At 37.3% G+C, this 27,448-nt stretch overlaps 1 protein-coding gene across 2 annotated transcripts in view; it reads right to left on the bottom strand.

Moving 5' to 3' along the window:
- Positions 1 to 27,448, bottom strand: part of HAPLN1 (hyaluronan and proteoglycan link protein 1) — a 69,153-nt gene that overhangs the window by 19,431 nt on the left and 22,274 nt on the right. Inside the window, exon 2 of one of the 2 annotated variants that reach the window (XM_006197634.4) lies at positions 9,371 to 9,496. In XM_006197634.4, the coding sequence (XP_006197696.1) occupies positions 9,371 to 9,470 (100 nt within the window). In that variant the 5' untranslated portion in view covers positions 9,471 to 9,496. Of the gene's footprint in view, positions 1 to 9,370; positions 9,499 to 27,448 lie in introns of those variants that run through there. The other variant, XM_072958430.1, reaches the window with a different exon arrangement.

Raw genomic sequence — 27,448 nt, 5'->3', positions numbered from 1 at the left:
GCATTACCTTTTAATAACCATATGCCAGGGACAAGCTACAGAACCTCTCTCAACTTCAGTGAGGATAACCAACCCCCTTATATAGTGTGGCGGTGGGGACTAAGTGAGATGTCCTAGGGAATGCATTTTCTATTGTGCATCACACATAGTGAATGGTTTTAAGTGTTAATTTATCAGTAGATTGCCATTGGTAAGTCCAGTATAACTGGTCCCCGAATTAAAGAAATTGTACTAGCTTTATCAACTTGGAGTTGTCTGCTTTTGTTAATAATTTTCAGAATTTTAATTTATCCATGTTATCAAAAATTTATGGATAAAGAAATAGCATTTGATTTCTATTATTTTAGGCTTAGAGAAAAAAACAAATTGGGTTATCACAGTTATAGAGGAATTAAGGAATATATTATAAAAAATGAAATCTGAACATTTCACTAATACAGTGAATGACTTTGTAGAAACATGCTTTCCAGGATTTTAACTGCAATTCAGGCTTCTTTCAAAAGGTATGGGGAAACCGAAACATTAGTAGGAGTCATTCTTTTTCACTAGGCTGTAATTAACCACACAGTCCCTAATTATTGGAAATGTGTCTTTATGTGGTAAAGGGGTGGAACTCAAATCTTCTTGTCTCTGTTCAGACCACTTCCACTTTGTGGTGAAATTTAAGATCAAGTTATCCGTAATTTGCAGAAAGGACACTGTTGGTTTCATAAATTGATATGGTTGATGCCTTCACTTAGTGCAGAAGACATCAAGATAGTACTGTCCCAGAGCCAGTTCTGGAGGCAAACTGGATCTTTTGATTCTTTACTTAGTCTTAACAATCATGAACTGATAGCCTGTAATGTATCAAGTATTCAGTTTAGTGCTGAAACAAAACACAAGGTAAATCGAACACAAATGCCCTGGCGGGCAAGGCTAGGGAAGTGAAGAGCGCACCATGGTCCTGAGAACAACAGGAAGTGGAATGGACGGTAGCGTGGCTGGACTCACACGCTTCATGCTGCAGGGGAGCAGGTACTGGTTCCCACTGACGTTGTCCAATGGGAGTGCAGGCTGAAAAACAGCAGGTCTTTGGAATTTTCAACAAATGCTAGAAATGCATATTTTAATGCAAATATCTCCTATTTTTAAATGGTTGCAGTTAATTTAGATTTTTTTTAAAGTTACATGGGAAAAAGTGAATACACGTCAGTGATTAGGATTTAGACTCTAAGAGGCAGATATGTGACCTTTGTATCCTCCTGCACCCCGCGTGTTGATGCTGAGGGTTTCCAAAGCTCAGACTGGGGCCGCCACCTCGTCTCTGTCTGCATTGCCTCCTAGGTGATTTTGTCTCATCCCATGGCTCTAGTTACCCTTCATGTGCTGATAATTCCAGAACTTTTGAGCATTGCCTTTCTCCTGAGCACAAAGCTAGTAAATCCATCTACCTGCTGGTCAGATATTGGACATAAAGATAGGAAACTTATCTTTAACTTAACATGTCTTTCCCCTGTTGCACCTGTGCCTTTGTTACCATCCAGTAACTCTGAGCCAAAGAGACAAACGTTGTTTCCAGTGCTTTCCAGGAACATGGCAAAGCAAGGAGGCAAACAAACACCATTACAAATAGAATCACCAGTAAGTGGAACTCTCCTCACTTGAAGGATATGTTTTCAGTGGTGTTTCTATTCTAAACTCAATGATCCCTCTTTAGAAACATACAACTCTCCGTTGTTTCCACCTCCTTCACCTAATCTACACATTTGACTAGTAAGTTCTTCCTGTTCTATCTTGCTTTGTTCACTTTATATATGATGGACTATGGTCTCTCTGTGTTTTTATCCTTAATGTCCTTGTCTTTTTTGAAAGGACAGTGTTTGGAAGAAAGTTGGGAGAATTCTCATTTAACTTACATTGTTTAATTTGCTTCATAGCATAATCCTTGAGCATATAGAAACATACTACACAGGGCTTATACATGTGGTAATTAGTCACCTAGTTAGCACTGAAGACAAGCAACCAACTTGTTTAATTGAAACAAGATTAAAATGGCGACTGTTTGTACTGACAATCTGATAATCATTTTTGAGAACACACATGTTTAGTGCTACTACATTGTGGCAATACCAAATACACAAAATGTTTGTGAAGGGATTTTTTATAGAACTTATAAATTTCTTATACTTTCAATGTCTTCATTTTGAAATAAAAATATTTCTATAATAAAAATCCCTCCCAGATATTGTCACTTTGATAACCTCTTCATTGAACATTTTATCTTAGCATTTCGGTAGGTTTTTTAATTCCAAAATACATTCCTAGAAGAGTAGTTTCCACTTTACATTTAAAGAACCAAAGCAATAAATAAAAAATCTCTTCTTTCTTGATATCTGAGAAAGTCTGAGAAACACAGCGTGTTGAAATTACTTTAACATTAAGCCATTAAGCTATAGGTCAGTGCTTTAGCTGAGTCAACACTGGTTCCTGCAAAACTGCCACCAAAGAAAAAGGCTTTTCTATCTAATGGATTTTTCGGGGGGGGGGGGGCGGGGAAAGAAACGCTTTGGGAAAGTTTCCAAATAATCATTGGCTTCCTGCATAATTTGCTGATTTTAGCACCCAGGATAGAACAGACAAAGAAGTGGCTGTTAGTGTGAATTTATTGCTACCTGAAAATATTATTAAATATAGGTTTTTAGACTTGGAAATACTCCAAAATTTATTATTTTAACAGCTGCTTTATAGAATAACATAGAATTCAGCATTCTAGGTTACTTAATAACAAGTTTAGAAATATTCTGAAGGTATATTTTATAAGTTTAAATCTACTGAGTAATACAAACTTTAGTGAATTTGGATACAAAGTTCTAAATAATAAGATTTTCAAAATTTGGTAACTAATGATTCTTTTCTTCATATTTCCATCTCTGCTTAACACTTATTTTATTATTTCTGGTCACCTTTGTTGCCCTGATAATACTGTTGTCAAGCTCACTGAGGAGATAGTCTGTCCTTCCACAGAGAATAACTCAGTATTTTGCACAAAGGCGGCCAATGTTCAATAAATGTCTGAATGAGTAGATTTTCGCAAAGGACACACAAATGCCAAGAAGACTGGGCCATGGGCTCGCAGGTGCAAAGTTGGTATGACAATGTAGTTATTTCTGAATAGAGATTAAGGAATTTATCAAAAGTGTATATCAACCTACAGTCATTTCACTCCTTGCTTTTTCTGTTTATAGCCATTGTTTATGTGTGTGTAAATGTGTGTGTGTGTGTGTGTGTCTAGTGTAGCAACTATACAACCAAGGAAGACTATTGCCATGTTAGACTTTTACCTCTAATTTAAAGAAACTGCTTTATTGAATGGCAGTTATTATCATAGGCAGTAGTTCCATATTTAGAGTCATGTGTGCCTCTCACTGAACTGTAAGCTTGATGAAAACAAAGACTGTTTAGTGCCTTATTCTAGTCCCAGTGCCTATTTATAGTAGGTGCTTGCTGTAGACTGAATGTTTGTGCCCCCTCCATATTCATATATTGAGACCTGATCCCCAATGTGATGATACTAGGAGGTGAGGGCCTCTGGGAGGTGATTAGGTTATGAGGGTGGATCCCTCATGAATGAGATTAGTGCCCTTATAAAAGAGACCCTGGAGAGGTCCCTGATCTCCGTCTGCCACATGAAGGCACAGAGAAAAGATGACTTTCTATGAACTAGGAAGCCAGCTCTCACCAGACACCAAATCTCCCAGCACCATCATCTTGCACTTCCCAGGCTCAGAACTGTGAGAAATGAATTTCTGTTGTTTATAAGCCACCCAGTCTAAGGTATTCTGTTGTAGCAACCTGAATAAGTGTATCTATGTATGTGTGCAGTATTTTTACATTAAGTATGTATATGACTGTGTATACATTTTCCTTCTCTTTTGGGCTTATTTATTATTTTCATATGGTGATGCTCTTATTTTTATCAGATGATAAGCCTTTATTTAATGTAATAGGTTCTTATTCTGTTTGGCTTCACATCCTGTAGTAAACTAATATGAGATTTTAGAATTGGGATGTTGCTAATTTTTACAGTTTCATGGTGAAATTCGCTGATATTTTATAGCTGATAATTTCTAGGTAGAATTATTAATAGTGTATGCATTTAGCCAAATGCAGTTTGGAAAATATCCTTGATATTTGTGAATTTTGCATTTGTGGCTGCAAATAGCATAGTCTGCCTTTAAAAGACAAAAACAAATTATAATTTGACTTTTAATAACAGACTTGTAGAGTCGGAGTCCAGATGAGTGTTAAGTGCAAGAGAGAACACTTATCGTGTTCTCCCATGAATCTGTGGCTCTGAAGATGGTTTGTGATCCTACACATTATTAGATTTACTCCACTCCTTTTGATCCTCTGCCCTAGCAGATCCCGACTCTGCAGATATTACATAAGGAACAGGATAGCATTGCAGTGGCCAAATGTAAACCAAAAACTCTTCAAAGCTTCATGCACTCAAGAGGAAGGATGCAGCAGCATCCTGCCTCTGGTGGATTCTTCTGGAATGTAAGCCACTATGTGCAGTGTGGAAGCAATGAACACACCCAAACAAAATTTGCTAACCAAATTCAGAATCCCCTTCCCCATCCACTGCCTCTCATTCAATAAACTGAAAAGTCCCCTGAGATTTGTAAAGACTAATGAGGACTTGATTAGGAAAAGTACCTAGATTTTGGTCCTGAATTTATCCAACAAATATGTACTGATCACCTACTATGTGCCCAGTGTTGATTTAGGTAACTGGGATACATCAGACAAAGATCGCTGCCCTTGTGGGGCTGATATATGTTCTTGTGGTAGAGATGGACACAAACAACTGCATAAAAATAAGTAGACTCAGGGCTACAGAGACAGGGAAAAGAAGATAGGAAATAGATCGGGGTGCCAAAGGAGGGGTAGAGTGCGGCAGTCAGGGTGGGTTCATTAAGAAGAGGAGAAATGATTCCAGATTTGAAGAAAGGGTGTGGTTAGCCAAGAGAAACTGCTCCTCATCAGCCATGCAGCCTGGACCAAGCAATGTTTAAGCTCTGGGTCTTGATTTCCCCATTCATACAATGAAATATTGATCTAGATGATCTATTCTAAAGTCCTTTTAAGTTCTTAAGTTCTGTGAACTATGATTGAGCCTCAGCCAGCATTACGGAATGAAGGCAGTTATCTAGCTCATGTTCATTAGGCCCACACACTGTGTTGTGTGTTGCTAAATGCCATGGATGCCACAGGATTTGAGAAATGATCGTGATAGTGGTCACTTGGAAGTATCTCATTACACTCATTCATTTATTCAACACACATACATTGTGTGCCAACACTGTATAGCTGGAGTGTTACAAAGCTGACAGTCTGATGAAGAAGGGGTGGCATGTGAGAAAAAAGTAACATGTGCAAAGCTGGGACGGAAGAGTTGTTTGGGACACAGGGAGGGGGACCCAAACACACTGAACAGGGAGTGTCCACTTCCACCAGGGGCTCTGGATCCACGTGATTTCTTCTACCCACAGAGATGAACTTTTGCCAGTTATTTCTTTTAAAAAGTCTAATTGTTTTATCTTTTTAGAGAAAGGTGACAAGATGTCACCTACTTATTATATAGAAGGGAACTGTTTTCGTCTCTAAGATACCTTCTTATTATTCTTTTTAAAAAAATTAAAATATCTTATTTGTGTTCACCTAATAAGTATATTAAGGGGGACAGTACTTAAGTTTAGAAAGCTTCAGTTTCTACAAGGAGGGTAAAAGTGATCAGATAATGTTTAATACTATTGAGGAAATTTTAAATTGTGAAATTAAAAAGGACAAAGGAAGCAACTTAGAAAATATTTACTTCATTAGAACTAAGGTAATAATATGGTTCTGCTAATGAATTTAAAAAGCATGAACTTTTTACACCCTATGTGTGCTCTCTTTTTAATTTAAAAATCAGCTTTCCATGACAGCGAGGAGATACAGACATGGCGGTAACAGCTATCAGCTATTGGGAGCTTATTGTGTGCTCTGTACAAACGCTGTTACAGATATTATCTAATTTCTCACAAAGCTCCATAGAATAAACAGTGATTGCCCAGTTTTATAGATGAGATAACTGAGACTTGAAGAGATTAAGTAAATTGCCCAAGGTCTAAAGCTGGTAAGTAGCCTTAGGGGAAAAACACTTAAATTTGTCACCAGAAGACCTGCACTTGAAAGGCCAGAGGCAGGAAGCACTGGCTCTCTGATGTGGATGAGATCAAGTGCTTATGTGCTCAGCACAACTATAACTGTTTTGCATCTGTTTTGGTTAATAGGCAAATGGTCATAAAATTTCTCTGCTGTCCATGTAAATATTTTCGTCAAAGTTATATTTTAAAAAGTCTGTTCATCATCTTTGAACTTCTACTGGTAACTGAAAGTCTATATTAAAAGTTTTTAGACCAGATCCAAATATTTTTTAAAATTTTCCTTTTTCATGATTTGATACTCCATATAAAATTCTTCCTAACGGTGTCAAATTTTAGAGGATTTAGAAGTTGTTTGACTAGGCATATCATGCAATGAGGAACATAATCCATTATTAGAGATGGTTATATAGACAATAATAGCAGCTATCTCTTGTGGTAGAAGAATTGGAGGAAATTACTGTCCTCTACATTGTGGACAGTAGATGATATATAAGCTGGTATCTTGATTGCACATTTTTAGCAGACTCCGTGGACAAGTGAAGTTTGCTTTCTCGTGTAATGGAACTGATGCAATAAAAAAAAATTTAAGGAAATGAGTTAGTACAAGTGCAATTTTATTCAGAGTTGTTTCTTTCTCCATGGAAAACTGGGAGAATTCCTTTTTATTACCAGAAAAATGCTTTTCAATGGAAACACTGCGCAGGAGTCTAAACCTGCCCTTTTCTTTCCTGGTAATCTGACTTTTCTTTAAAGCCAGATTAAAAAATTTTGGCCTATGTCCCTATAGAATCTCCCACTACAAGATTAGGAGAACGCCTTCAGAAAAAATAATTAGGTAACTCTTTATGCTTAAGAGTTAAGAATGTGTTATCAGAGTGTTCAGCATCTTTATCAAGGCAGCCAAGGAGAATTTGAGGATGATGTGTGTTATTCCCCTGGTATTATTTAAGCCTGGGTAACTTCACATACAAAAATAAAAAATTAAAGAAAAATGGCAGACAGAAAAGGTGTTTTTGTGGTAGCATGAATTTTGAATAATTTTCTATCACTGAAAGACACTCTTACTGATTATCAGTACAATTCAGGAATTTGAGATTGAGATTAGTAATTGAATCATCTGTCTGCAAAATTCTTACAGAATTTCATGAAGGTTTCAGCTCCCTTAAATTCCTTCTGGGCCATGTCTGACAAGTAAACATTTTAATTACAAGGAAATAATCCAGTATTTCAAGTAAGTAATGAAGGTTATCTGCTTTCATGATTGATTTTTGCATAGTAAAAGATGACTGAAATGTTGGCAGGCCGCTTGAAAGTGTTTCTCTGAAGGGCTGAAGAACCTGAAAGTGCAATCTGAATGCTATAATAAAGTAAAAGAAAACCTGTTGTTGACTAAAGAGTCATGAGAACACATACTTTGAGCAATTTTAAAATAAATTCCAACTATGAATATAGTGTAAAAGTACTGAACCAAATCACATCTCAGGATTAACTTCCACTAGCCAAATGTAGGCCTTGTAGTTTTATTACTTGAAAGCTCAGAGCGACTTTCTAAGAACATGAATTTACAACTAAAATGCAGTGGACTATCAAGTCTTTGTTTCACTGGGTAGTGTAGGCAAATAATCTGTATCATCCTGATACCTTGTGTCAGAAATTCCTTTGCACGGAATTTTGCCAGGGTGTATGGTGAAATTTAAAGGCTGGCGCAACAGAAGTTTTCCTTGCTGAGAAAACTTGAATTTGACTCACAGGCTTTCCCCAGGAGTAACTTGTAAAATGTTAATATACTTTTAAAATAATATTTTCATACTCTTGAGTGAAATTTAAACTAAATGATTTGTACATGGTTAATAATATAACAGGTATCTATCTAGTCTCAAAAATAACTTGAAACCACAGATAAAGTTTCTTTTATATCAGATTGAAAACTGCTGCTGTTAGCAATGAGTAGGTATTATCATTTGGCTGAGTTGAATTCTGTGACTTGACATTAAAAGAATGTTATCCCTCATCAGAAATCTATGTGTAAATATCTTATAGTCTCTGGGAAACAGCTTTGATTCTATTATACACATTAAAGGAAACAGCTGAGTCAGCAGCTGGCATAGTAAAATTTATGATTATATAATTCCTTTTTATGGCCCAATAGTGAAAAACATAAAGCTATTAGAAACAAAGAGAACTGAAGGAGAACTATCTAAAATAGCTAGATGTTGTCAAATTTGGAGTTGTTTGGGTATCATAATACATGCAGGAAAATACTTCTAGCCAGACTTATACTATCATTTGACCTTCACAAGCCATAGTTTTCAACAGTAGATGCAATTTTCTGAGACTATATTTTTGACCTTGAAGATATAACTGGATGTTTTATGTGTCTTAGGAAACTTACAATGCTTCTCTGGTCCCCAAACTGAGTTCCTCTTAAATTAATATCAGCATAGGTTTAAACTATTTAATTCTGTAATTCTTACTGTAATTATTCAGCATACAAGGGCGAAGAGAGAAGTTACAGCTCTTTTAGAACTATCTTTTTCTTATTGCATAAGTCTCTTAGCTTTCTTAATGCAGGATGGCCCTCATCTGAAGCTGGGACTGAGGAAATAGCTGCATTGTACTGCAGCCTCCAGTCTTGCTACAGCTCTCAGGCATAGGATTCAGCCTAGCTGGAAAGAAATATGCAGGGACAATACATTGGTCTATGGGAACTAAAGCTTAACCAAGGGAGATTTTGATAGGGTAAGTTACTTTTTCCTGAACCTTAGCTTGTCTGCCTTTCATTTTCACATTGTTTTTCTTAATGATGACTCTAACAGAATGACCTTACATCGTTAAATTTTACTTCCTATTTCTCCCCCTTTTGCCTTGCCTTTAAATAAACTTTCTGCCCTCCGTTCTACTTAGAAGGTAGCAACTGTACTAAAAAGCCTTGAACAATTATATCCACTCCCTGCACTTGGATGTTCTTAAGCCCTTCTACTTGAATTGTCCCTGATTCTTAACTCTATTGTAAGGCAATAGCATTCAGAAGCCAGAGAGCATGTTCACCAATTAGGAGAAAGGAAAAGAAAAAGTCAACGCAGCAGAACTAAAATTAAGAAACACTAACCAAGCATCTCAACTCCAAGTAACTTGAAATGAATTTGACTTTCATAAGAGAGCCTGTGTTTTCTTACCTTGGATGTGAATAACTCTGTCGTGATCTAGAGTATAGTTGTCTGAATGATGATCAGCCCGGCAGATTGAAATCAGCACCAGAAGAAGTAGACTCTTCATCTTTTTAGCCCAGAGAATCTTCTTCACTGTGAGAGCATCACATACAAAGAGGCTTGTGAGATTTGGAACCCTTTGGAGTGTTGCACTGCACAACTTATTACCGCCTTATCATCATAGAATGGGTCTGTAAAAATATTTAACCCAATCTGCTCAGAAAGTTACTGTAGCTGTCTTTGGGAGCTGAAGCCTGCAGCTTTGAACAATTCCAGTTTCCCTTATGTAGCCAGAGTCCAAATAGTGTTTAACTCTATCTTTGCAGAATTGTAAATCTAGAAATTTAGAACAATGAAGTTTTGATATAGAGACTTACAGCAAGTTACACAGAGATATGGCAAGGATATAAGCAAACTTTGAAAAAATATTTAAACCTCTGAATATGAAGTATAAGTTAAGAAAACAATTTGATACAGCTACATATGAAAATTTATCACCCCGGTTTAATTTGGAACTGAATCTTAAACCAGGGTAAATAAAGAATATTTGCATGAAACTTGACATCATCCTTCATTTTACATATGGCTTCCTAAGCAGGTTAGATTTGCTTGTTCTAAATAGAAAAGAGGACAAAAAAAAAAAAAAAAGCCTGATTAAATAGAAGCAGCACATTTGTTACAGATTTACTTACCATCTTAAACACTGCTTGGGTCTATGGTGAATAGTTGAAAATTATGGACAAACTAGGTTAGAGTTGTGCATGCTACCACTGCAGTCATCCTGATTGATTTTTCATTCATTTCTACCCAAAATGCTGACGCACCAACTTAGAGTGCCAGGTGGGGTCTCTGCAGTCAGCAGAGCCACGGCTGCGGGGAGCGCCTCTGCCAGCCTAGCAGGGCAATTAGGCAAATGAAGAGCTGAATTAGACAGCCAGGCGCAGCCCTGGTCCTGAGTCAGAAAGGCAGAGCCATCGCCTGGCTGTCCTTTATTGCAAGACCAATCTGATAAAAGGGGGCACAATCCCCCCAAACTTTGTCACCAGAAGGACTAAAAAGTGATTCCAAGTAATGCAGACCTTATGACCTTTGCAGTATTTGCCAGGCAAGGATGTCAGTGTAGCTCCTCTGCATTAATGTGGAAGCTGAAGCAGATATTAACAAGCGCTCGCTTTTACTCTCATGCACACAGCAGCTTTAACAATACTCGGCTATTTTTGAAACTGAAATTGCACAGTACTGGCTTTCACACTAATTTGCTTTTTCCAGGAAAACCTGACTCCCTGGAATACTTATTAAAGAGCTCTGAGTCTGTTCCTGGAGGTCCTTGCAGACCAGCCTCTTCTCCAGAGCCTAATGCACTACCACAGACATCCGCCAGGTCTCTCTTGGGACCGATACACCGCTCTGCCATCTCCCCTCTAAAAATTGGCATCGTGGTAATGCTTCTGGCTTCTCACTACTGAGTTTGCTTTAACCCTTTTCTTTTCCAGCATTATGTCACAGAAAGAAGAGATTGGATGAGCAAAATTGAGAAACTTAACTTTCCCAGGACACTAAATTCTATCTGATTTACTAATCTTATTTTCAGAAATTCACTTACTTGCTCCTCTGACAGTGTTTTGGAAATGATTATTTTTTTGAAGCTACTGGCTTTTGTCCATAGGAAAACTATTAACAAATATTACTTGTTTGCAGCCCAGAACTATGCTTTGGGTGAACAAATGTAGTAATTCCAAAAGGTGGTCTTTTGGCATTTGGAATATAATTGGCACAATTATAGACACACACGTAAGACAGTGGGCCAACCAGTGCAAGAGGTGTCCTGTGCTCTCTGCCTCAGGAATCAGAGAGAGGGAAATGTGGAAGAGAGACGATGAGAAATATGTACAGTTTTGACTGTTAAAGAAAGGAGGCAATCTAAGGAAGGAATCAAGATGAGCAGAGGCAGAGAATTTGCTACATTATTTTTCACACTGGGGTGGACATTTACAGTATAATTTATAGGGATTTGTAAACTCCCCCCCAAACACACACACACACACACACACACACACACACACACACACACAGAGAATTAGAATTATGTGTCCTACCACGGAAGTCACCCTGATTTTTACTCATCTTTATCTAAAATATATTATAAGTGTATCTATCTCCTTTAATTCCAGATCATAGTATTAAAAATTATATCACTGAGGATACATTCCGCTACGTTAAGGTATTAACTATCCCACAACCCAATTTTAAAATGCAAACATCCTGGGGGGACGGGGGATGTGCTGGGAATAAATAATAATAATAATAGCAGTTCCTTTTAATTGAATGTCTGCTATCTGCCAAGTGCTGTGCTAAGCATTGTGCATGTAATGACTCATGCAGTCCTTATAATAATACTGTGAGACAAATATTGCCATTTTTCCTGACACAGACAGTTACCTTGCTGGAGGTCACAGATCTAAGAAAGCAGCAGTGTTTGTATTTGCTTCAGGCAAAAGCAACACCTACTTTGAGTTGCACGTATTTTTCAGAAAGAGAAACTTAATCTCTTATTTGTTTTGTTGTCTTTTTTTATTTAGGCTCTTTAACTTAAACCTACTGTGATCTTAAAACTTTGACTTGTGTTATATATGAATATAAACTTAAATTTTTTTATTATTGAAATATAGCTGGTTTACAATATTGTGTTAATTTCTGGTGTACAGCACAGTAGTTCAGTCATACATACATATATTCCTTTTCATATTCTTTTTCATTATAGGCTATTACAAGGTATTGAATATATTTCCCTGTGCTATACAGTAGGACTTTGTTGTTTATCTATTTTGTATATAGAGTGTGTGTGCATATCTCGAACTCTCAATTTATTCGTCCCCACTCCCTGAAACAGTAAGTTGGTTTATAAACTTTTTTTCAGTGCTAACATATGAGGAGTTAGGTGGCACTTTTCTTAGCATGATCTCTCTCTCCCTTCTTTATAACACCCACTGGTGCTGTGAACACTGCCACAGTGGCTCATGTGTGCACACACATGTACCCAGACACATCATCTTCAAGTTTAAAAAGCTGAAGACCTTCCACATCTTCAGTGATTTGTGATTAGAAGAGAGAATGTATCAGTGAACACTTCCAAGTACCCCACACTGGCATTAATGCAACCAGGTAGGAGAAAGTGGAAACTACCTTTGTTACCCCAACAGTATAACAACTGTCTTACCAAAAGATGCAAAACTAGAAACGTGAACTTTAAGGAATCTTCAGGTATTTAAGTAAACTACAAACATACGAGAGGTACTGCACACTAGATTGAAGTCCCTGAGGACATGAGCTGTGTCAGCGGTCTGCATTCTGGCCCTCAAAGAATGATGCTGAATCCTGTTCATTTGCATTTTGTAATGTCTTCTCTGAATAGCAGGGTATGTTTGGTAAAAATGTTTATTTTTTTGAGAGGATCAAAGTTTAAGAAATCTGGGGGACTTTTATACAACCAGCTATTGCCAGCTTTGAATTGGCATTCTTAGTTCACCTGCGGCTCACACACTGATGGTCTCTTTCCAGAACCTACCAAACCTTGCTGCCATGACGTTATAGCCAGCTTCACGATGAGTTCAAATTGAAATGTCTATGTTCATAGTCAAGGACATGATAGGACTGTAATTTTACAGTTCTGCTTTGGTAACAATTAGACCCTATTTGGAAGCAAGATATCTAGTGAACTTAAAAGTCTAATAGTTTGAGAGACATAAATAAAGATGTACTAATACCAACAGTCTAATACCAAAGTGGCCAATTGCTACTCCTTAAATACCTACCATGTTAAAATTACTGTATTAAGCAATGGGGAAATACAACCAAGTGGAAGGCATGCATGCTCCTTTCTGTGCCTTGAGATCTAATGCCACATATTTCCTGAATACTATTAGAGTTGGACCTCTGCATTTGTGGATTCAGCATCCTTTGATTCAACCAACCTCAGAACAAAAATATTTGGAAAAAAATTTCAGAAAATTCTAAAAAGCAAAACTTTACTTCCAACTATTTCCATAGCATTTACATTGTATTACGGATGGTAAGTAATCTAGAGATGATTTAACGTATATGGGAGGATATGCCTTGGCTATATGCAAATACTGCACCATTTTATAAAAGGGACTTGAGCATCTGTGGACTTTGATATCCACTAGGAGTCCTAGAACTGCTTCCCACGAGGACACCTAGGGATAACTGTACATGCTGGGAACTGTCCTTAAAGCTTCACCCATTGAATTGTTATTTCTCAAAGCAAATCAGTTGAAGTCAGTCTGTTAGTAGACACACTTTACAGTTCTGGAAATGAGTCAGAGGGGTGAAGTCCCCATCGCGTAGAGTGGGGAGCTGGAGATCTGGGCAGCCTGCTGTGACCCCAGAGCCTGCACATCCACCCCCATCACTGGCGTCCTGTGTACCCTGAGGAAGGCTTCACACAAGCTGGGAAGCTTCTCCTTATCCTCTCAGCGGTGCAGACATAATAGCACTAATCACAGCCCTGCTGACACAAGACACGTGTACGTTCAAAGTCGGAATGCTTTCCTCACTGCACGCCCGGCACCCAGAACCATCCGGTGTGCTGAGAGAAAGGCCCTGGGAGAAACAGTTACAGGACTAGAGGAGCTAACACTGAAGCGAGTTTTTACACTGTTTAAAGAGTACATGTGCTATTATTGGGGGGATGGTGAAGAGTTGCTTTGTTCTTCATTGAGGGCAGAATTAAATAAGCCAGGTTTCAGTTTAGCATTTGAAATTTAGTTGACAAATTGTGAGACCCAATATAAAGGTTGCTAGAAACTGAATAAGCAAACCATCGAATCTCACTGGACAGAATTATTTTACAATAGACTGAATCTTCTCCTTGATGTCTTTCAAGTCTGATCTAGTTACAGGTGGAAGAGGGTCCATGATCAATGGTGCAGTGAAATGAAAAAAAGAAAGACAAGGGACTGCAAAAGTATACTTTTTCACCAGCTTAAATTAATTCAACTTTTAAAAATTGTTCCTTTTTCTAAAGTAACTTTTCTTACCTCCTTGCTGTTAGAATGGCCTTTATTTCATGGAATTATAAATTTTAGACTTTTTGAAAGTATAGATTATTTTATCCTTACTGAGCAATATTTTTTAATGGCAACCTTATGCCAGCTCATCACTTGTTTTGTTGTTGTTTGTAGGCTTTGTTTTTTGTTCGGACTCTGCAGGTGTGTAAAACCCAGAATTCAGACCAATGATCCAAATGATGGCTAAAGGACTCAGACTATTGATGCATTTGAATTGTTCAGCATGTGGAGGGACCATTGGATCTTTCCCTAAGCTCCAGGATTTAAAGCACACAGTGGAGCAGAATGCAGAATGCTTGGGGTATACCTAGTGCTCAAAAAAAGAAGCAATGGGTGAAAAAAATAATCTCTGTTCAACTGTACACCAAGAACTCCCCTCGGAACGAGTCTGTATACACTTCAAGTGAACACAGTGTCCTCCCTGTCATTTGCATTGTTTTATGAAAGTTACTGAAAGCAAATTACTGAGGAAGCAAAAGAGAATTTACGATGCCCTGAATTCAGTGTCCCGCCACAGACGTCATAGAGACTCCTGCTCTCTCTGGCCATGGTCAATCTCCTGCATCCTTGGCATGATCCTTTAGCAACCTGACTCTGGAAAAAGCCCTGGATCAAGAGGAAGAAAACATGAGTTCTCCTCCAGGTCTCATAAGCAGCACATTAGGCTGCTTCACCTACAAAATAGTAATAAGAATAATTTTTCCCCAAAGTAAAAAGTGTTTTTGAAAAAGTAAAAAACTATGCAAAATAATGTACTGGTATCAAGCCGGCATGGCTCACCTCAAATCTGATCAATTTTCATGGATAAAATGTAGGAAAAATAGGTACAATTTTATACTATAAAGAAACCAAAGATATCTTCTCAGAGGCAGGTGAATTCTAAAAAGTTGACTATTTGGAATGAGTGCAGGAGTCAAAACAAAGTGGGGAGCAGGCGTAGTAGCAGCACCAGCAAACTGGTTAGGAAAGCCAGTTCCTGAGCTTCACACCAGATCTGAATCAGAAGCTGAGGGTCGGGCCCAGCAGGCAGTGCTTCACACGCCCCGCCCCCTCCCCAGGTGACTCTGCCGCAAGCTGCTCAGGTTGGAGAACCACCAGGCTAAGCCTTTAACATTTCTGGGCGTTCTTCATCTCATGGGTGGTCGAGTTGCAGGGAGCCAAAGCCAGGTTGCCAAAGGATCCCGCCAAGGACAAAGAAGCAAAAGACTGACTGTGGCCAGACTGGGAGGTCACCATGCTGTCCGGTAATCTTAAAATCTTAGATTAGTTGAAACTAGTATCCTTACGACTCTCAGAGTAAACTGCATTTTAAAGTTCATGAATTTTTTTCTTCCTCCTTTACACTTTGATATCAGCCTATTTTATTTACATTTTCCCCTTAAACTTTTAGTTTCAAAGATGTTTTTGTCTTTTCTTTTTTTTTTTCACTTTTATGCATCCATTTCTCCGTTTGTTACCTACAAATCTTACCCATCCACTGTAACTTCATTTTTTGCTCTTCTCTTTTCTCTATATTTCATTATGTTTTTTACATTATTTGATATTTGACATGATCATATGATTTATCCAAACCAGGGCTCAGAGTGAACAGAAGTACTACTTATAACAGTATGGGAAAAGAGTTCCATGTAAACAGACTATCCTAGGAAGATGAAGCAATATGTTATGAGGGTAACGGAGGAAAGGCAGGATTTCGTTTCATTCTCAGCCACTTTCTAGTTGTGTGTTCCTAAGAGAGGTCACTCAGCTTCTTCAGGGTCAGATTTTTTTATCTGTCAGTTGGAATAGTTGATGACAGATGTCCAAGTCTTACACACATTCATTGTTACTACTCAACTTTTTCTTTCTGGAGATAACAGTTCCTCCATTCTACTTGCATTGTGTTTTAGGACTGTCCTCCTCAGCAAACAAGTTTATGGATTTTTAAAGGATGACATTAATAATGCTTGTTTAAGTAGGATTTGGATTTCTTTATTGCTTTTGGCTGGTTATTCTTTGCCAGCTCTCAGAGAAATATTGATAGAGTTTGGGACAAACTCAGCAACTCTTCATTTAGTCAAAGCACATTTGCTCCAGCTGCTCATTGTCTCATCTGAACCTAATCTAGATAATTCTTGAGGTAACGGTTAGACGTCTCCAAAACCAGCTTTAGGAAAGGGTTCTGCAGTGATTTTGTTGATTGCTTTTCTAAAACAAACATGAAGACCATATAAAAGCACGGAATTATATTTGGTGTTGATAGTGTTCAGTCTTTCAAGGCTTTAGCGAATACCTAGGGAGCAAGGGGGGAGGACGGTGTATACATACTAGTAAGGCCAGTGACTTGTTTGGACTTTTCTTGTTTCTGAGCAACTAATAATACAGCTTTGCTGAATGAATAAATGAAGAAGGTACATACAGCAGGATTCTGACACGCCTAGGTTGTAAACCATGCGAAACCCTAACCTTAAAGTGGTGCTTACGAACTGAATATTTCATTCAACGTTTATTTACGTGCAGTGTCTTCAGTTGGAATTGTATTCTCTCTCCTACCCAGTTCACACTGAAGTTGGGGATGAGATTAAATCTTTTGCTTTCCCTTCTGTTTATCTTTGGGAAATCTATCCTACTTTGGTGCTCTAAAAATACCATAATTTTACCATAGAACATGAAAAACCATACTATCACCAGTATTAATATCGCATTGCTGTGCAATTAAAAATGCATAGAATGCAGAAGAAAACATTAATTTTCTATCCTTACATATAAAGAAAATTTCCAAAAATCCAGTTGCCTCATGAGCCATTCTTAAAAGATGATTAAATCTGTCAGAATGTAAATGAACTTCACTTCTCAAGCAAACCATAATTTCTTTTACAGTTTAATTGCTAAATGCTGCCATGGTGTATTGGCATTATAGTCATGATCAAATTTTGGGAATAATAAGTCCACATGCTAGAGGTAATTTTGACTAAAATTTCTCTAAAATTGTGTTTCTGGCCTAGAATAATTTCCTCAAAAACCAAACAAGAAAAGCGTGTACATATGTTAGCATTGTTCTGAGAAAAGTTTTTTTACTCTAAAAAGTATGCTTGCTAGGCACACTTGTACAGGAAACACATTATAGATTCATTCTTCCTTGAGTATGTGATCAAAATTCCCAGTAACATCAATGATGAAGCATTATATTGAATAATATAAAATTAGACTTAAAATGTTTTTCTTAATGTATAAAATCAAATGACATACTGCCATTATCAGTACCACTAAATGATTTTGAATACTGACAAAGAATTTGGCACTAAACTAAGAACACTACAAAGATAGACATATTCCCTAGTGAATTGCAGTTCAAATAGAACTTAAACATAGGGACTTAAAAGAAACTGAAAGTCTCCTTTTAACCAGTGATGTTATAGTAAACAGTTTTTCCTGAAGCATTATGAAAGAATAAATATATTTGCTGTCTCACTATTTCCTAACATACAACAAATCCGAAAACAGATAAAGGCAAATAAAATAAAACAACTTCTGTTTTTTATTATTCTTCTACATCACTTTAAAACCATGGAAAACAACTCTCTTCGTATATGATGTGTTACATAAAAATGAGTTAGACTCAAGCTCATAGTCACAACTAAATAAACACAAACCTCTTAGCTACAGGATTTATAATTTGAAACAATTTTTTTAGTAAGATATTTAGAAATAATGTTTATATGGCTAGAAAACTGATCATAACATCACTGTCAACTAACTTGCTTTTGAAAATATTTCTAATTAAGCTAGCAAAACAATATTTTAAGATTCTGTTTCATTTAAAATTTTAGCATTTTTATAAAGTTCAAAATTTCAACAGCTGTCAGTTAACCATTGTACTGACACTGGATCTAAAAATACAACTGCAAATCGTCTACAAGACAGCTTTGCTGGCATCACAGATGTGACAGTAACAAGTTTTCAACATAATGCAAAATCTACCTCTAAGCTCCCCAGTGCATCCCACTTGCAATTCTAAACTAGTTGACAAACAACAAAAATCAGGCAACTCACATATGTTTTAAACGATGATCAGACTCTGAGAAGGTGTAGAAAGATTTTAAATATATGTCAATTCTGATTTTTTACTGACTACAATGAAGAGTTTTATGATCATTGATTTCCTGAGGTATCTGATCGTACTAAGTCATGATAAAAACAAAAATAAATCCATTAGTGATCTCTAGCCGCAGAAACTTCTCTCCTCTCTGCTTGATGCAGTCCCCACCTCTTTTGGCTGTCACTTTTAAGATATCTTCCAAGACCCCAAAGCAGGTTTACTATTGGTCCACTTCCTACGTCAAAGCATGATCTCATCAGAATTCAGTTCATTGGCTTATGAGTAACAAAGCCTGTTCCAGCCCCAAAGGCTGTGTCTACACAGCACAAAAAGGGAGAATACAGTATTCTCCAATTAACTTGGCAAGTATTGACAGCTAAGCTCATTAAACCAAGTTTCCAAATTGGTTTTGTGATGCAAGGCACAGCACAAGAATTCACCTTAATAGATTAATAGATTTTTAAGTTATGGTGATCTCTGAAAGTCACAATAGAGAGAGAGGGGGAAAAAGGCCAGAGAGGCCACAGTAGAGAAAAAAAAAGGCTAGATTGACTACGTGAACAATCTAAGCTGATCCAGAGAGGGAAAAACCAGCCTGACATATTTCAGGGCTCCTAAATTATGTACTGTGCCAGGTGAAGTCACATTCAAGTGATTATCCTTTGAGCATCACTTGATGATGCCAGGTAAGTTGAAATAAAGTTCAGCTTCAGATACCAAAGCAGTCACCCTTCAGGGAGGCTGGGATACAACAGAGCAGGATGCTAAGTGCACAGAAGCATCTCTGTAGGGTACTATTGGAGAAAGAGGGACCCTCCAGTCTGCAGTGGGAATGGCTCCCCCTGGAGCTATGAAATGCAGTAGCCTTGGCAGGCACCAAACCCTGGTGCCTGGGAAGTAAGAGGAATGATTTCACAAAGAAAGTGATTGCTCAGCTGGATCTGAAAGACAAGAAGAAGATAGAGAAGAGGGGAGTAGGTACTGCAGTCTTTTAGAATAGCACATGCAAAGGAAATGAGCTGTGAGAGGCTTGGGCTGCTCATAGGACTTCATGTAGCTGCATGTGACTGGAGAGTAGGATGATCAGAATGCACTGGCCAGACAAGTGGGCAGCGGCAAGAAGCCTTGCATGTCATGCTTATTTGCATTTTTCTCTGATACTAGCAACTCTTCTAAACAAGATAGTAGTTTGTGTGTGTGTGTGTGTATATATATATATCTTTTTTATCCAGTCATCTGTTGATGGACATTTAGGTTGCTTCTGTGTCTTGGCTATTGTAAATAATGCTGCTATGGACATTGGGGTGCATTTGAATATTTTCAGATTGGAGTTTGGTTCTTTTCCAGATACATGCCCAGGAGCTAGAATTGCTGGATCATATGGTAAGTCTATTTTTAGTTTTTTAAGGAACCTCTATACTGTTTTCCATAGTGACTGCGCTCATTTACATTCCTATGAACAGTGTAGGAGGGTTCCTTTCCTCCACACCACTAAGAGGGATTTTCTTAATCATATTGTGTATTCTGTTTACTAAATATGCATGCATAACACACTTGAAAAGATTCCCAATTTTTTATGAAAGTAAAGTGTAAAAAAATTTTAAAGATATCAGGTTAACTTTTAGTACTGAATTGTCACTCAGTCTTCAGGAAGGCCAGATTAACATAGATATTGCTGTGAATTCAATGATCAGTGTAAGTATGGAACACATCAATAATTTAATAAGTTTTCATATCGAGTTATAGCAAAAGACTGTCAAGCCACATACCTTAAAGTGGGTCTAGAAATATTTTATGGGATTCAAGGGCAGAATCCAGCCTATTGCATGGACGCATAACAACTGGAATGCAAGCTCCAAGAAGGTATAAACTGTGTTCACAGTATCCTCTGGCACACAGTAGGAGCTCAGGGCCACTCACTTTGGTCTGTGTACTGCATGATAAGTGGCAGCCTCCAGTGTTGTACAGTACACAACCTGTGCAACCATACCCTGAAGCCCTCTAGATATTAGATATGTGACACACACAACTTACCTATTGGACAAATCATCACATTTCATACAAATTTAAAAAACAATCATTTAATTTTCAAATGATAAATGAAGCATCAAAAAGTGTTTGATTCCATGCCAGTGTTGTAAAACTTCAAACCCCCTGAAGACAAAAAAGATACTTTATTAGTCTTTGTACTCTGGACATGCAGTGAGTTTTCAGTGAGTGTTCAATGAATATGTAAAAAGATTGGCATTTCTGTGGTTCTAAACCCAACTGATGCAAGGGTGTGCTAGAATTAACTAGGTAATTGTTAGGGTAACTCAGTTACTCCATTTTCTCTGTTGATTGCTGTGATCTTTTCTGGTTTACCTCAACCTGTCATCTTTTCTTTCTTTTTCTTTTTAACTGTAGTATAGTCAATATACAATGTTGTGTTGGTTTCTGGTGTACAGCATGTGATTCCCATATATATATATATTCCTTTTCATATTCTTTATATTATAGGCCATTACAAGGTATTGACTGTAGTTCCCTGTGCTATACAGTAGGGCCTTGTTTATCTTTTTTATATATAGTAGTTAGTATTTACAAATCAACCTGTTATCTTTCAAATATGTTCCTCATTTGAAAAGATAATATGCTCTGACATAAAAGGACCACTTTTGGCCAAGAGCATACGACTTCCTGTACCTTCTTGCAGGCATTTCCACACAAGTTCTTGAAGCCCATTTGTGGAACAGCATAAAGCAAAAAAAGCCTTACAGGCGTTTAAATGGACTCTCAGTGCTGATTGTCTACCTCCTCTAGCTCCATCTCCAGTCCCCAGCCTGTCTTACTGATAGAATATTCTCACACTGATAGAAAATAGACGCAGGACAAGTCATTGAAGGCTTCGTATGAGTGGAATTGATTTCTCATCAGCATTTCCTCATCGATTTCTTCACCAGGTACTCTGGAGATTGTTTGAAATTATACTACCGCTGGTCGCAGAGTCGAAACAAAAATTAGGGATGGAAAATGTAGTCAAATAGGGGCAAAAAAGGGAAAGAACAAGACCTGAGGTCAAACAATCTATCTCATTTCTTCCTACTTGCTAATTTAAAATTTGCTTAAATTTGATGCACTCCTTGCATGATTATGTGACCTCTGTCACGAAAAGCAAAAGGTTTGACAGATAAAATGAAGAAGCAGCTTTTACTAGTGGTGAAAAGGTAGAAAAGAGAGCAAGACCTGTCTGTCAAATAGAATCACCTTAGTGAGGCTTTCTGAGCCCTGCTGTCCTTTTCTGCCAGACTAATGGAAGGAAGCCTCCTTTGGCTTAGAGGAGACAAAGATAGTGAAATCCAGGTACTTTAATTCTTATCTGAGATGGCAATATTATACCAGTCATGAAATCAGCAGGTTCAGTGTTGCTGGACTTCAGATGGTAATTTCTAGCGATGAATGAATTCAGAGGCAACCACGGCACCTCTTCATTCTGCTAATGCTGACTGAAGTGCATCACATGCAGTGTCAGCAAGGCATATGCCCTGTCTTCCACCCCACCCTGCCCCGCCGATTTAGAGACAGTCAGCCAGTGAACTTAGGAAACCTTCCTGAATCCCTCTGCTGGGCCCAGGGGTGGGGAAAGATAGTAGAGCAGGTGGCATGCAAACAGACACAAAACGAAAGAAGGTCATTTAAGTTTCAGGAAGTTCAAGGCAGGATAATGTTTATTTTCTTCACATCTGTAAGGGTGTGTTGTTTTTTGATTCATTCCTGAATTTCAAGGGAAGAATTTCATTCTGTAAAAATGCCATTGTTTAAAAAAAAGTTAATAGGTTATGTTGGCTGTTTGAAAGTTAAGGTAGTTAAGGTGACAGGTATTTTGGAATATAAAACAAAAGAGGAAATTTGCTTAAAAATAAGTTGTATACAATAAAACTGGTGTAAAAAAGGGCAAATGGTCATTAAAAAGCAGATAAACACAGGAAATGAGGAAAAGACAATGATCTCATTGAATCATTGACTTCAGTGATCTGGTTCAGTCAAAATCAATTTTTAAAACTACATAATTGGCAAATATTCTCTCAGTATGTAGTAAACGGCCTAAGGATGCACCTGCTGCTTCTCCCGCTGAGACAAATAGCATGGCCCTCAGTGAGGAAACTCTTGACTACAATTTGCATTTTTAGTGATAGTTTAGGAAGGTCTTTGCAAAATAACCCTTTCAGCAAAAGCATAAATTTCTAGTTAGTCATATGCATCAGCAGAATAAATATCTACTTATTGGTATCATATGCAAAGTATTTATTCAGTAATACTTTAGAGACAAGTATATAAAATGAAGTGTCTATCCCCAAATATCTCTCACCATTATGGAATCCAAACCAGAAAGGAGCTCTTTAAATTCCATTGAATTTATTGCATTTGGTGTCAGACTGATGTGGTTAGACATTCAATTTCCCCAACTAGGATGCAGTTGCTGTGATCAGAGCAGTGCTCACATTGTATTATTAGTCTATGAATCTCCATCATGTAGGCTAGAAGACTATCCTCATGACTATTTTGTGGTTTCTATCTGTCAGTTTTAATGTTTTAGAATACCCTATTCTTTCTTTTGGATTTTTTTTACTGAAGTATAATTGATTTATAATATTGTGTTAGTTTCTTGTGTATAGCAAAGTAATTCAATTATACATGTATATACAGATTCCTTTTCATATTCTTTTTCATAATAGGTTATTACAAGACACTGAATATAGTTCCTTGTGCTATACAGTAGGTCTTTTTATTTCTCTTTTTTATATATAGTAGTTTGTATCTGCTAATCCCAAACTCCCAATTTATGCCTCCCTCCCCCTTCCTTGCCCCTTTGGTAACCATAAGTTTATTTTCTATATCTGTGAGTCTGTTTCTATTTTGTAAATAAGTTCATTGTATCATTTTTTAGATTCTACATATAAGTGATATCCTAATGATAATTTTCTTTCTCTGTCTAAGTTACTTTATTTAGTATAATAATCTCTAGGTCCATCCATGTTGCTGCAAATGGCATTATCTCATTCATTTCTGTGGCTGAGTAATGTTCCATTGTGTATGTATATGTATGTGTGTGTGTGTGTGTGTATATATATCTTTATACAGTCTTCTTTATACAGTCATCTGTTGATGGGCATTCAGGTTGCTTCCATGTCTTGGCTGTTGTAAATAATGCTGCTGTGAACATTGGGGTGCTTGTATATTTTTGCATTAGAGTTTTGTTTTTTTCTGGATATGTGCCCAGGAATGAGATTGCTGGATCAATGGTAACTCTACTTTTAGTTTTTTAAGGAATTTCCATACTGTTTTCCATAGTGGCTGCACCAATTTACATTCCTACCAACAGTGTAGGAGGGTTTCCTTTTCTCCACACCCTCTCCAGCATTTATCATTTGTAGATTTTTTTAATGATATCCTTTCTGATTGGTGTGAGGTGATACCTGATTCTAGTTTTGATTTGCATTTCTTGAATAATTAGCGATGTTGAGCATCTTTTCATGTGCCTATTGGCCATCTGGATGTCTTCAGAGAAATGTCTGTTTAGGTCTTAAGCTCATTATTTGATTGAATTTTGTTGCTGTTGTTATGAGTTGTGTGAGCTCTTTGTATATTTTGGAAATTAAGCCCTTGTCAGTCGCATTGTTTGCAAATATTTTCTGCTAGTCTGTAGGTTGACCTTTCATTTTGTTTATGATTTCCTTTGTTATGCCAAAGTTTATAAATTAGACCAGGTCCCATTTGTTTGCTTTTGCTTTTATTTCTATTGCCCTGGGAGACTGACCTAAGAAAACATTGCTACAATTTATATCGGGGAATGTTTTGCCTATGTTCTCCTCTAAGAGTTTTATGGTGTCATGTCATATTTAAGTCTTTAAGCCATTTTGAATTTATTTTTGTGTATGGTGTGAGGGAGAGAACACCTCATTCTTTATACAGAGGAAAGAGAAAAAAGAGAGAAAGCATCAGGAGGATTTGATAAACTTTTTATTTGTGCTCTTTGGTATTAAAATACCAAAATTCTGGAATTGTGTTTATGTAGAACATTTTCTGTTACTGCTCTTCAAGTGAAATATCAAAATGGTGTTTTTATCGTCTTGGTTTTCTTAAAGTACAAATATTAGATAGACAAGAGTGTCTGAGTCACAAAATAGGCCAAATGGGATGAGGTGAATTTGCTCCCGTATCCCTCCATGTCTTCCTTGGTTTCCATTTTCCTCTTTCTCTTTTTAGAAAACCCTGGTGTCTGGGACATTCAAGCTAAGCATGGGTCTATACATTCAGGCTCCCTCTTCAGACCTGCTGTCCTGACCCTCTTTCCCCTTGAAACTAACACTTCCTTTACCTATAGTCTTCTGATAATCTCTTGCTCCTCTAATAATGCTTTTGATTCAAAGGTTTATCTTTCATAGTGAACACATCAGGCAATGGGAGAAATTTTGTCCAAGAAGTCATCCCAGTGATTGCTGAATTGCACTATCCACCTTGGCTGCCTGTTCTGAGGCACAGGCCACATCTATCTCTATGCAGCAGCATCGTTCCTGCCATTCTTTATTTGGGTCCCTTCACAAGTGGAACTTTTCAGTGTCCACAATGGACCTGGCATTAGCGCATTGGCACAGCCCCACTTTAAGAAGTCCTCATTCTTAATCGAAAAATGCAGTTGCTTCAAAATACTAGCATAATTGGCAAGTCAGATTCTCTCCAATAATTATCTGCACATGAAAAAGCAAATGGTTGTTGACCTCTTTTGTTGTCATCCATGATTTTGGATAATTTCCTGGGATGGTATTTGTCAGATGCAGATTTGAGTCCTTTTTTTTTTTTTTTGGATAATGGGTATTTGAGGGAGGCTTATTTAAATGAGAGACATTAATATAGACTGGGAAGACAACTGTCCTAGAAAATGATGCGTCCAGGGCAATGGTGGACAGAAGGAGGAAACCTCCTGCTGATGGACAGTGAGAAATAGCTATTAATAATTCTGCTAACAAAACCATAAGCCAAGAAGACTAAGCTGAAGGCCATGACAATATTCATTTGCTAACCAGTGCCCATTTGGCCAACAGCTGATAAAGCTCAGTAGCACCTTGGGGAACTTAAATTCAGTGTTCTGTGTTCAGGCCTAAGTACAATTCTTAGTAGAGACATTGTATTTATACAGCCAAAAATGCCATTTAGAATGAGCATGCCTTAAGGATTTGCAGTCTACAATAGGCACATAGTCTACCTAATTTAAATTTGCTCCCAGTCCCTTAGCCATTTGTCCCAATTATAAAGTCCCCGTTGGTAAGAATTTTTGTGTGTGTAACAGAATTCGTTTGACTGTCCTTCCTGTTCGGGGTGGGTGGGTGGTCACTGGATTTAGCCAACACCAGAACTGTATATACTCTGAGCGCTAAGTGGTGATTGATTTCACTGTCAAATTGTTAGCATGACACAGCCAGTGTAGTACTGAAGACCAGAGTTACAGGCATTTGAGAAGTGAGGATCGCTAATACTGTCAGCCTGTCTTGTGTTTCCCTGGAGGGATGAGCTGCCTAAATGGATATTTTTCAGGGAAATAAAAAGCCTCACAACTGAAATACACTTTTTTTTCACTGACCAACCAAGAGAATAAAAAGGAAAAAGGAATCTCTGGAAGATAATGGAGCGTCCATAAAAGCAACTTCAACTACTTAAGTATTTTGCCTAGGGCAAGCCGTAATGGGGGATAATATGGAGAGAAGACAGAGGGGTGATTTCAGATCCGAAAGTGGAATCAAATGTGCAGACTAAGGCTAAGTAATGGCCAATTTTCTCAGAATTGGATGGAGTTCTTTATTTACTATATATCCCCAGATATTTTAAATTTATTATACAGTGATTTCAATATAGAATGCAGAATGTGTTTATGCATCTATTCACATATAAAAATAAGCAAACCAAGTAGTTTATACACACACACTCACACACATGCATTTAATTAATTAAACTTGGCTAAGTCTAAGCCCAAATATATACACATCTTTTAAAAAAATATTTCTTCCATTGGATTTATGTAGAATTTTTCCCTCTTAAAAGTCAGAGATAGGAAATTCTATATGAATAAACAAAAAATACTGAATTTCCCTTCATCCTTTCTTAACTTCAAAGTAAAAGGACCAATGTTATTTTATATTTACAGTAGTATTAGTTCACTACTTTCTTCAAAGAACTATTTTTTAAAAGACCACCCTGAAGTTTCTAGTAATTGAGGAAGCAACCTTCAGCTTACTAAAAATGAAAGGCTACATGGGACATATTCTGGGCACCAGTAATCTGTCTTATCTGTTTGGGCTGAATATAATGCAAAGGACAATCTTAAATTTTGAAAATACCTTGCTTTGGCCTTTTCTTTTTGCCTCTTAAACACACAAAGCAAGAACGTCGTTAAGAATCTCTGGTACTTTTTTTTAGAGAGATTGTTTCATAATTTCAGGTTTAGAAATGCCAGGAAAAAATGAGCCACCCAAGGAGATCATAAAAGCCAAAGTCACAGATGTAGAAACAGGTTTTTAGGAGTGTGATGAATTTCTGATTTGGGGGAAAGTGTGAGATGTTATTCAAAGTGGAATGTTTAGGCCATGGAATTCTCATTAGCTGTTTGTTCATGAAAGAAACATCTGTAAATGGGGGCTAAAATGTTTTATGAAAAATATTTGAGGAATACATTGGAACCTAGAATAAGAAAAATGTTGGGTAGTGCTAGATTTAAGTTAGAAAGCAATGACAAGAAGAAATGTGGAATATATGCATTTATTTAGAAACTAAATTACAAACCTCTAAATAACCCAAGGGTCATAGAAAAAGTAAAAAAAAAAGTTATTTTAGGCTGAATAAAAATGA

The sequence above is a fragment of the Vicugna pacos genome, chromosome 3 (assembly GCF_048564905.1).
Source record: "Vicugna pacos chromosome 3, VicPac4, whole genome shotgun sequence".
NCBI classification, from domain to species: domain Eukaryota; kingdom Metazoa; phylum Chordata; class Mammalia; order Artiodactyla; family Camelidae; genus Vicugna; species Vicugna pacos.
The sequence above is the reverse complement of the archived record's forward strand: the minus strand, read 5'-3'. Positions and strand labels throughout refer to the sequence as shown.